Below are 12,438 nucleotides of genomic sequence, written 5' to 3' on the forward strand. Positions count from 1 at the left end.
TCCCCTGCTACCTCCAACATTCCTTCACAGGCTGAGCAGCTACAGAGAGTAGAGCTTCTGGACACCAGAGGGCGCCATATACAAATATGAAATGCCAAAGGAACCTGGTTCAGAGTAAAATTAATATAACTCTTGAGAAAGATGACATGGACCTCATGACTCTTCTTGAAAGGGAGTTCAAAATAAAAATCATTAACATGCTAATGGAGATACGGAAAGATATTCAAGAACTCAGGAATGAATTCCGGTCGGAGATCCAATCGTTGAAGAGCACAATGGAGGATATTAAAAGCAGATTAGATATGGTGGAGATAATAGATGAAATAGAAACTAGAGAAGAAGAATACAAAGAAGCTGAGGCACAGAGAGAAAAACAGATCTCTAAGAATGAAAGAATACTGAGAGAACTGTGTGACCAATCCAAATGGAACAATATTCGTACTATAGGGGTACCAGAAGAAGAGAGAGAAAAGGGATAGAAAGTGTCTTTGAGGAGGTAATTGGTGAAAACTCCCCCAATCTGAGGAAGGAGATAGTCTCTCAGGCCATGGAGATCCACAGATCTCCCAATACAAGGGACCCAAGGAAGACAACACTAGGACATATAGTAATGAAAATGGCAAAGATCAAGGGTAAGGACAGACTACAAAAAGCAGCTAGAGAGAGAAATAAGATCATATACAAAGGAAAACCCATCAGGCTAACATCAGACTTCTCAGCAAAAACCTTACAGGCCAGAAGGGAGTGACATGATGTATTTAATGCAATGAAGCAGAAGGGCCTTTATCCGGCAAGATTATCATTTAAATTTGAAGAGGGTATTAAACAATTTCTAGATAAGCAAAAGCTGAGAGAATTTGCCTCCCACAAACCATCTCTACAGTATATTTTGCAGGGACTACTATAGATGGAAGTGTTCCTAAGGCTTAATAGCTGTCACCAGAGGTAATAAAACCATAGTAAGAAAGTACAACAGCTAATTACTAAGCAAATGCAAAATTAAATTAACTATCCCCAAAGTCAATCAAGGGATAGACAAAGAGTACAGAATATGATACCTAATATATAAAGAAAGGAGGAGGAAGAAAAAGGAGGAGAAAAAGAAAAGAACCTTCAGATTGTGTTTAATATGTAACAGCATATTAAGTGAGTTAAGTTAGAATATTAGATACTAAGGAAGTTAACCTTGAACCTTTGGTAACCATGAATCTAAAGTCTGCAATGGCAATAAATACATACCTATCGATAATCACCCTAAATGTAAATTGACTGAATGCACCAATAAAAAGACACAGAGTCACTGAATGGATAAAAAAAACAAGACCCATCTATAGGCTGCCTACAAGAGACTCACTTCAAACCCAAAGACATACACAGGCTAAAAGTGAAGGGATGGAAAAAGATATTTCATGCAACTAATAGAGAGAAAAAGCAGGAGTTGCAGTACTTGTACCAGACAAAATAGACTTCAAAACAAAGAAAGTTACAAGAGACAAAGGACATTACATAATGATAAAGGGGTCAATCCAACAAGAAGATAAAATCATTATAAATATCTATGTGCCCAACATAGGAGCACCTACATATGTGAAACAAATACTAACTGAATTAAAAGGGGAAATAGAATGCAATGCATTCATTCTAGGAAACTTCACACTCCACTCACTCTAAAGGACAGATCAACCAGACAGAAAATAAGTAAGGACACAGAGGCACTGAACAACATATTAGAACAGATGGACCTAACAGACATCTACAGAACTCTACACCTGAAAACAACAGAATACGCATTCTTCTCAAATGCACATAGAACATTTTCAAGAATACATCATATACTAGGCCACAAAAAGAACCTCGGTAAATTTGAAAAGACTGAAATTGTATCAACCAGTTTCTCAGACCACAAAGGTATGAAACTAGAAATAAATTATGCAAAGAAAATGAAAAATCCCACAAACACATGGAGGCTTCACAACATGCTCCTCAATAACCAATGGATCAATGGCCAAATAAAAACAGAGATCAAGCAACATATGGAGACAAATGACAACAATAATTCAACACTGCAAAATCTGTGGGACTCAGCGAAGGCTGTGCTAAGAGGAAAGTATATTGCAATACAGGCCTACTTCAGGAAAGAAGAACAATCCCATATAAGTAGTATAAACTCACAATTAATGAAACTAGAAAACGAAGAACATATGAGGCCCAAAGTCAGTAGAATGAGGGACATAATAAAGATTAGAGCAGAAATAAATAAAATCGAGAAGAATTAAACAATAGAAAGAATCAATGAAAGCAAGAAATAAACAAAATAGATAAGGCCCTAGTCAGACTTACCACAAAAAAAAGAGTCTACACACATAAACAGAATCAGAAATAAGAAAGGAAAAATCACTACAGACACCACAGAAATACAAATAATTATGAGAGAATACTATGAAAAATTATATGCTAACAAACTGGATAACCAAGAGGAAATGGCCAACTTTCTAGAAAAATACAACCTTCCAAGGCTGACCGAGGAAGAAACAGAAAATCTGAATAGGCCAATTACCAGATATGAAATTGAATTGATAATCAAAAAACTACCTAAGAACAAAACTCCTGGACCAAATGGCTTCACTGCTGTATTTTATGAAACAGTTAGTGAAGACCTAATACCCATCCTCCTTAAAGTTTTCCAAAGAGTAGAAGAAGAGGGAATACTTCCAAACTCATTCTATGAGGCCAGCATCACTCTAATACCAAAACCAAGCAAACACACCACAAAAAAAGAAATGTATAGACCAATATCCCTGATAAACATAGATACAAAAATACTCAACAAAATATTAGCAAACCGAATTAAAAAATACATCAAAAAGGTCATCCATTATGATCAAGTAGGATTCATTCCATGGATGCAAGGATGGTACAACATTTGAAAATCCATCAACATCATCCACCACATCAATAAAAAGGACAAAAACGACATGATCATTTCCATAGATGCTGAAAAAGCATTTGACAAAATTCAACATCCATTCATGATAAAAATTCTCAACAAAATGGGTATAGACGGCAAGTACCTCAACATAATAAAGGCCATATATGACAAACCCACAGCCAACATCATACTTAACAGCGAGAAGCTGAAAGCTTTTCACCTAAGATTGGGAACCAGACAGGGATGCCCACTCTCCCCACTTTTATTCAACATAGTACTGGAGGTCCTAGCCAGGGCAATCAGACAACACAAAGAAATAAAAGGCATCTGGATTGGTAAGGAAGAAGTCAAACTGTCCCTGTTTGCAGATGACATGAGATTGTACATAAAATACCCTAAAGAATCCACTCTAGAAGTGCTAGATCTAATATCTGAATTCAGCAAAGGTGCAGGATACAAAATTAATACACAGAAATCTGTGACATTCCTATACACTAACAATGAGCTATCAGAGAGAGAAATCAGGAAAACAATTCCATTCACATTTGCATCAAAAAGAATAAAATACCTAGAAATAAACCTAACCAAGGAAGTGAAAGACCTATACTCTGAAAATTACAAGACACTCATGAGAGAAATTAAAGAAGATACCAATAAATGGAAACATATCCCATGCTCATGGATGGGAAGAATTGATATTGTCAAAATGGCCAGCCTGCCTAAAGTAATCTATAGATTCAATGCAATTCCTATCAAAACATTAACAGCATTCTTCAACGAACTGGAGAAAATCATTCTAAAATTCATATGGAACCACAAAAGACCTCGAACAGCCAAAACAATCCTGAGAAGGAAGAATAAAGCTGGGGGGATTATGCTACCCAACTTCAAGCTCTACTAGAAAGCCATAGTAATCAAGACAATTTGGTACTGGCACAAGAACAGACCCATAGACCAATGGAACAGACTAGAGGGCCCTGACATAAACCCAACCATATATGGTCAATTAATATATGATAAAGGAGTCATGGACATACAATAGGGAAATGATAGCTTCTTTAACAACTGGTGTTGGCAAAACTGGACAGCTACATGTAAGAGAATGAAACTGGATTATTGTTTAACCCCATACACAAAAGTAAACTTGAAATGGATTAAAGACTTGAATGTAAGTCATGAAACCATGAAATTCTTAGAAGACAACATAGGCAAACATCTCCTGAATATAAGCATGAGCAACTTCTTCCTAAACACATCTCCTCAGGCAAGGGAAAGAAAGCAAAAATGAACTCATGGGACTATATCAAACTAAAAAGTTTCTGTACGGCAAAGGACACCATCAACAGAAAAGGCATCCTACAATATGGGAGAATATATTTGTAAATGACATACCCGACAAGGGGTTAACATCCAAAATGTATAAAGAACTTACATGCCTCAACACCCAAAAAGCAAATAACCTGATTAACAAATGGGCAGAGGATATGAAGAGACAGTTCTCCAAAGAAATTCAGATGGCCAACAGGCACATGAAAAGATGCTCCACATCACTAATCATCGGGGAAATGCAAATTAAAACCACAATGAGATATCATCTCACACCAGTAAGGATGGCCAGCATCGAAAACACTAAGAACAACAAATGTTGGCGAGGATGTGGAGAAAGGAGAACCGTCCTACACTGCTGGTGGGAATGTTAGCTAGTTCAACCATTGTGGAAAGCAATATGGAGGTTCCTCAAAAAACTAAAAATAGAAATACCATTTGACCTGGGAATCCCACTCCTTGGAATTTACCCAAAGAATACAACTTCTCAGACTCAAAGACATACACACCCCTGTGTTTATTGCAGCACTATTTACAATAGCCAAGATATGGAAGCAACCTAAGTATTCATCAGTAGATGAATGGATAAAGAAAATGTGGTACATATACAGAATGGAATACTATTTGGCCATAAGAAAGAAACAAATCTTACCATTTGCAACAACATGGATGGAGCTGGAGGATATTATGCTCAGTGAAATAAGTCAGGTGGAGAAAGACAAATGCCAAATCATTTCCCTCATTTGTGGAGTATAACAATGAAGCAAAACTGAAGGGACAAAATAGCAGCAGACTCAGGGACTCCAAGAATGAATTAGTGGTTATCAAAGGGGAGGGGTGTGGGAGGGTGGGTGGAGAGGGAGAAGGGGATTGAAGGGTATTATGTTTAGAACACATGGTGTGGGGGATCACAGGGAGAACAGTGTAGCACAGAGAAGGCACATAGTGGACCTGTGGCATCTTACTACACTGATGGACAGTGACTGCATTGGGGTATGGGTGGGGACTTGTTAATGTGAAACCTTCATAAGAGTGTATATTAATCATACCTTAATAAAAAATAAAAAATAAATGTAGTCATCTTGCCCGTCCAGCCATATTGGGCAGGGAGACAGGGTCCCTATAGCCAGGGAAGCTGGGGCTGGAAATTACTGTCACAAAGATAAAAAGAGGCAGTTGAGCTGAAAAGATGCACACCTATGAGACTGACCTTTTCTGCCTCCTGTGTTGCTCACAACTCTTTCTGCTCAGTGCCACAGCAGGTTGGGCACACAGTTGTACCCCTCCCTTGCAGCTTGGACACCATTTTCTTTTTGTTTGAGCTAATTAACTTTTTTCTTCATTTCTAGAAAACTCTTAAGGGGTGAGAGAGAGATGAAGATCTAGGAAGAGGATGAGGCTTGAGGTCTTTGCTGACTTTGCAGGCTGGGAAAGTGGCCTGCGCTGCTAAAGGAAGCGAGCGCCAGAGCCAGTCTCAGCTGCTGTCATGGGATTGCCCTAGGAGGGTATAGTCTGGGGTACCTAGGACATGAACAGAATGCTCCTCAGTTGGCAGTGCTTCCCCTCCAGGAGTCTGGGAGGGCCCACTTGCTTGTGGCTTCCCTGCAGGACTCAGCAAGAACTTATCCAAGACTTCTGCCCGGCCTTGGCCCCTGAGGACTCTACTATCTGCTCATTGTAGCCCTCAGACTGGACTGCAGCAGGTGCCAGACCTCATCCAGCATCAGGATGCCTATGGATGATGGCCAGAGGGCTGGTCGAAACCTGTCCCAAATGACCTTTGTCTGAAAGTCACACCCACAGCCGACTGTGGCCTTGGGCATGGCTTTTTAGTATGAACTTTTTATTATGGAAAACTTCAGACTGATACAAATTAAAGAGTTATGATTCCTGTATACCTACACCTGGCTTCAACAATTATCAGCTCATAATCATCCATTTCATTTTCTCTCCCCACCCACTTCCTTACCAACCCCTTACTTTGAATTGATTTGGACATGTTATTTCCTGTCACCTGTTTGCTCATCTGTAAAATATGCACAGTACTATCATTCTACCTATATTACCATCACCACCACCAAAACCCATTCTACAAATGAAGGTCTTTTGAGCTTGTACCCCACCCCCCACCCTACAAATGGGGCAAAGTTAGTAAGTACCTCCCCAGAGGCAATCCTCAGGAATAATTTTGAGCTTCTTTCTGATGGGCCCGTTCATGAGCTGACTTAAGGTGTCCTGCTGTAGGTGTCCCACGTGGCGTTGGCAAAGACGAACTACAACAAACTGGTATATGGTGAGTCAGAGAACTGGACGTAGGACCAAGGGGACATCTTTACCAAGCTGCTGGGGTGCTGTATGTAAGAGGGAGGCTTCCAGCTGGAAAATGAAAAGTGTTGCCTTGATTCACCCCAAAGGGACAGAATCAGAAACACACTGAAAGTGGAGATGCCTTATTAGTTTTGACTGCTGCATTTTATGTGCTTTGGGGTCACTGAGATTATCCAGCATGGCCAAAGGAAGTTGGCTGAGAAGAGGAATCTAGGACTCCCACAGTCTTCATATGCCTCTTATAGGAGGACGGTGCCGGGCCTTTGGCACCCAGTGAAGCTGGGTCAGTCGAGAGTAACTTAATCCAGCCCGATTCAGGAGGACTGACATTGTGATGCTGGCTTCCAGCCAACAGACGACCAACCAGTTAGCCAGCAAGCACACAGAAACTGGTTTCCAAACTTAAAGAACACCATGCTAAGTGAAAGAAGCCAGATACAAAAGACCCCCTCTTGCATGATTCCATTTATATGAAATGTCCTGAAAGGACAAATCCAGAGAGACAGAAAGCAAATCAGTGGCTGCCTGGGGAAGGGAGTGCAAATGAGAACAGACAGCAGACCTGTGGGATCTTCCTGGAGTGATGGAAGTGCCCTAAACCTGCACTGTGATGACTGTACCACTCTGTGAATGGACTAAAACCACTGAATTATACAGTTAACATGGGTGAATTTTATAGTATATGCATTATATGTCAACAAAGCTTTTCAAAAAAATTGATTTCCTCTTGCACAGAGTTGGGGAGAGGGGTCTAGTAACTTCAAAGTTCACTCACCTAGGTAGCTCTGGGTCAATTCTAGGCTCAACTTCATTTCAGACATGGGAGCGCTTTTAGTTAAGATGTTATAGAAGTTCACCCCATCTGCATTCTGAAATACAGAAGTATATCTGGCTGTTTGTTTTCTTTGTTTACACATTACCAAAGCTCCAAAACAGAAAGGCACCTGGCTCTCCATCTCATCCAAGGACAGCTCTAACTCCGTAAATTTCCTCAGACTGGAAAGAAATGCAGCTCTGAAAACTCAGAGACGAGAGGGGTCAGTTCAACCTCCGGGGGACAGCAAGCAGCTCATGTGAGTGGAGCTCAGATGTTGCAGGAGAAAACCAAGGTCCTATGTGTTAATTTACAGAGACAGGGCTGCGGAGGGTCCTACACACTGGAGTCCTCAGCTGTGCATATTTCCCTTCTGCTCACTGGGGTCAGAATGTTGCTTGGCAAAGATTCAAACACTCACCTCTGCAAGACATACTGTTTCTTACAGAAGCCATACATTCAGCCAAGGGACAAGCAAGTCTTGCAGGCCTGGGTGGCTTTCTAACCCTGTCATTGCTCAGACCTGTCAAATTTAGCATTTGGCATGCAATTATTTTCAGATGTGTAGAGCCTTGTGCTAGACCCTAATCCTGACAACACCAACTAAGGGCCCTTTATCCACAGGAAAACACTGAGTGGGCTGGCCCCTGACATGTCCCATTACCTGTTCAATGACCATTTCCGCTTTTCCCCATAGCTGTGTGGCCTTTTTGTAGAGCCCCTGATTTACAGCATCCCGGACTTGTTCTGCAACCTGAATCACCTCTGTCAGACCTTGGTCATCGAGAAGAGACTGGAATACAAACCAAGAATAAAAATGCCCACTTTGTTTAGAGATACAAATCTGGCACCGCTACAGTTAGGAATGGGTAACAGAAAGAGCAGGAGAAAGGAGAAAGGGGGGCTCATGTATAAAAGTACACTGTTACAAGTCACATATTTAATGATGAAAGAAATAGACCAAATGCAAACTAAACTGAGTCTAGATTGTGTTTATGGGTGTTCATGGTGATCTTTAAACTTTTTTGCATATTTGAAAATTTTTTTTTAAGTTTAGGGGATTTTTAAAATGATGTTTCTTCTACCTGAAATAATGGGTGACTGTGCTATTGTTTCTTTCCATTTGGCTAGCTGTTGTTTAGGGTCTCCAGTTTATATGGACTAAGTGTCTGTGCCTAAGGAGCAGAATCAACACATAAGCATCCTTCCTCAGGACAGAGCCAGAAGAGGTCAGCTGGGCTGTTCACCACAGGAGGTGCAGAGGTGCGGACTCATCTACTTACCATGCTGTACAGGTAAGGTCCCCAGGAGAGCACCGAATCTAAAGGAAACCACATGTGTATCAAGTAAGTTGGTCATGGCTGTCCCCCCAACAGGAAAGCCTAGCCAGCTTCCCTCCCAAAGCAGAAAGAGACCGAAGCAAGAAACCCGGTGGCTGTGAGTTTTAAGGCTCCTCACTAAGTCAACAGTGCCTATAAAGGGCTGATGTCCCCAGCAGCCGAGACGTGTGACAAGGGTGTGGGGCCTTTCTGTTGACTCAGGACTAATGACCCGTCATCTGGCCTGATACTTGCCCAGCAAGTGAGTCACAGCCAATGCCCGCATTCCCCCAGGCAGGCCTTACCCTTTCTGACACCTTACCCCACCCTCACGTTTCTGCCCTGCATCCTGTTTGCTCTTCCAGTTGGGGGATACTAGCTTCTGCCAAGGAGCTTCTTAAGGAATAATACTGATGGTTTTGTAATTCAAGCATCTATGACTATACTGCCAATCAATTCCTGTCTGTTTCACAATTATATTGAGAATTTACTAAGAGACTGAAGCCAGCAAAGGGTTTTAGAAAATATAAATATGAATAAGACAATGCTTACCCTCAAAGAGAATTGGGCTTGGTTTAGACAGATTCACAATGACCATAACACTAAGTAAGGCTAGTGCCATTGAGATGTGCTAGCAAAGTATCAAAGACCATAACTTATAAACACATTTGAATGTCACTCCTTTGCTTAAAAGCCTTCAATGGTTCCCTAAGGCCCAGCATCTCAAAGTGTTTTTCAAATAACGTCAGCTCTGCAGGATTTTAGTCTAGGTATTAGAAGAAAAAAACGATCTTTGCTGTTAAATATCTGTGGGGTTATACAAAATATAACACATTTCTTTACTGCAAGACTTCTCAGAGCCTTTAATGTGCCTGTGAAATCTTGAGGAGATGGAGCCAGTATTTAGCACCCCCAAAACTTATTTGACCACAGAGCCTTTTGCAGAGCACCTCACTGGGCTGGTATTCTTCTGAGTACACCCTGAGAAATGCAGGCACACCAGGTCCTCCAGGACCCAGGTATCATTTACCTCCAGTATAACCACCAAGCCTATGCCTTAGGTTCTTGAAATACAGAATCATCTGCAACTCTCCAAAGCATCCCATTCCCTGCTTGATCTTAACCAGGACTGACAAAGTCTTTCTGTAAAGGGACCAAGGCCAGTTCGTAGGCCAGCCATTCTCTATTGCAACTACTTAACTCTGTTGTTGCACCACCACTCACTCACAAATACGTAGATGAATGCACGTGACTGAGTCCCAATAAAAAACTTATTTACCAAAGCAGCAGCACAGCAGAACTGACTCTATTTGTAGGCCACAGTGTGTTTATCTCTGATATAGACCTTAGAGGCCCAACAGAACTTTCTGCAGTGTTGGAAATGTTCTATATCTGTGTGGCCCAAAACAATAGTCAATACCCACATGTGGCTATTGGCACTTGAAAGGTAGTTAGTGCTATTGAAACACTGATAGTTTTATTGTATTTTAATTAGTTTAAATTTAAACAGTCACATGTCACTATGGGTACCATACTGAAGTGCAGGTCTTCTTAAAGCATGCAGCACCACCTGTGTTATCTTTCCTAGCACAACACCTACTACCTAGCAAGCAATTGGTAATTGCTCTTGAAAATTAATAGTACTTCTCCTTCCAAAAGGAGGAGTTCTGGGATGGAGGGGTGAAACTTAAGAGTGGATCGGAAAGGAGGTATTCGATCTGGGCAGGAAGATTCATAAGGGTCACAGCAAGGTGAAAAATGTAGATTCTGGGCAGGATGAGTAGCACCTGCAAAGCCATGAAGCTAAACTTACTGGTCTAGTGTAGGGGGGCACTGTGTGATGGGTCAGGGCATGGATTTTAGTACCTGCTGCCTGGGTATGAATCCTGGCTTCAGCTGTGTGACTTTAGGAAAACTGCTTAACCTCTCTGAGTCTCAGTTTCATCATCTCCAAAATTAAGATAACATCCATCCTTACACCTGAAACTAATACAATGTTATGGCGACTACACTTCAATAAAATTGTTTTTTAAAAATCCATCCCTGGGAGCTGTTGTAAGCATTAAACAAAGTTAACACATACAAAGTAATGTTGTTAGGAAACTGTGATGAAACCCCAGAAGGAAGCAGGAGGGCCAGCACTGTAATTTTTTTTTTTGAGAGGGCATCTCTCATATTTATTGATCAAATGGTTGTTAACAACAATAAAATTCTGTATAGGGGACTCAATGCATAATCATAAATCAACCCCAAGCCTAATTCTCAACAGTCTCCAATCTTCTGAAGCATAACGAACAGGTTCTTACATGGTGAACAAGTTCTTACATAGTGAATAAGTTCTTACATGGTGAACAGTGCAAGGGCAGTCATCACAGAAACTTTCAGTTTTGATTACGCATTATGAACTATAAACAATCAGGTCAAATATGATTATTTGTTTGATTTTTATACCTGATTATATGTGAATCCCACATTTCTCCCTTATTATTATTATTATTATTTTTAATAAAATGCTGAAGTGGTAGGTAGATGCAAGATAAAGGCAGAAAACATAATTTAGTGCTGTAAGAGGGCAAATGTAGATGATCAGGTGTTGCCAAGCTAGACAAGGGCAACAAAACATCCACGGAGCCAGCACTGTAATTTTGAGTGAGATCTGGTGAGATCTGGTCACATGCTGGACCTTCATGCCTCTAATCAAGGCTTTTGCAGTTTCAAGATGTCCTAGAAGCTCATCCAGGAGGGAAAAACAAACAGCAGCCTTCTTGCAATGCTCACTCAGAGCTCTCAGTTACGCGCTGCGGTCCTGCCCAGAGATGCCCAGAATGAGGGCACCACCGGGGAAGAACCATTCCAAGTAGCATCAGAATGACCCAAGTCCATTATGGACATGGCTCTGTATGAAGTCAAGCCCCTATCTTTTTTGGGGAAAACATTACCGTTAATAAATTATTCTTCTTAAAGCAGGCATAATCACACATTGCCAACGGTAAAGGTACATTTAGAAGAATTTTGGTAAACATATACACCCATGTAACGACCACCCCAATGAACATATATAAAGCACAGAAAGTTCCAGTACATCCCTTTCCAGTTTATTCCCCTCCTTTCTCCAGGAAGGAGGCAACTTTTCTGTTTTCTAACTCTGTAGTTTTGCCTATGAAAAGCCACCTTTTGTTTGGTTAGAGAAGTAGTTCTCCACCAGGGGTGATTTTGTTCCCCAGGGGACATTTGGCATTGTCTGGAAATACTTTTGGCTGTCACACTGGGGTAGAAATACTGGCAGCTAAAGATGCTAAGACCCTACAATGCACAGGACAGTCCCCCAAAGCAAAGAATTACAGGACTGAAAATGTCAACAGTGCTGAGATTTAGAATCCTGCGTTGGCGTTAACCCCATGGAGGAGGTGAATATTTCTGAAGTCACACCCCAGATGTTTGCAACATAAACTTTTATCTATACTCCCAACGAGGATGCTCAGGTTAGGAAACTGCAAACCTGAGTTGCAAGACCTGATGGTAATCTTGCCTGCACCATTAATATGAGCAACAGATAGTAATTTCACCCCAAATGCTCATGTTAGTATCAGAGTGGTGGAGGGAAAATGACAAAAAGACCTGGATTTGAATCCTGACCAGGCCACTAATGCTGGGTGTCAGAGGGCAAATTTCATCACCTGAGTCTTTAGACTGTCTTCAACTGTAAAATTTGATTCTTTTGT

The 12,438-nt window shown here is 41.0% G+C and overlaps 1 protein-coding gene across 1 annotated transcript in view; it reads right to left on the minus strand.

Annotated features, from left to right (window-relative positions):
• The window catches only part of SCPEP1 (serine carboxypeptidase 1), a 35,990-nt gene that overhangs the window by 7,093 nt on the left and 16,459 nt on the right, over positions 1 to 12,438 (minus strand). The window contains exons 7-10 of the mRNA XM_017674571.3: positions 8,681 to 8,718; positions 8,062 to 8,190; positions 7,359 to 7,452; positions 6,415 to 6,528 (exon numbers count right to left, since the gene is read on the minus strand). Of these exons, the coding sequence (XP_017530060.1) occupies positions 6,415 to 6,528; positions 7,359 to 7,452; positions 8,062 to 8,190; positions 8,681 to 8,718 (375 nt within the window). The remainder of the gene's footprint in view (positions 1 to 6,414; positions 6,529 to 7,358; positions 7,453 to 8,061; positions 8,191 to 8,680; positions 8,719 to 12,438) is intronic.

The sequence above is a fragment of the Manis javanica genome, chromosome 4 (genome assembly GCF_040802235.1).
Source record: "Manis javanica isolate MJ-LG chromosome 4, MJ_LKY, whole genome shotgun sequence".
In the NCBI taxonomy this organism is placed as follows: Eukaryota; Metazoa; Chordata; class Mammalia; order Pholidota; family Manidae; genus Manis; species Manis javanica.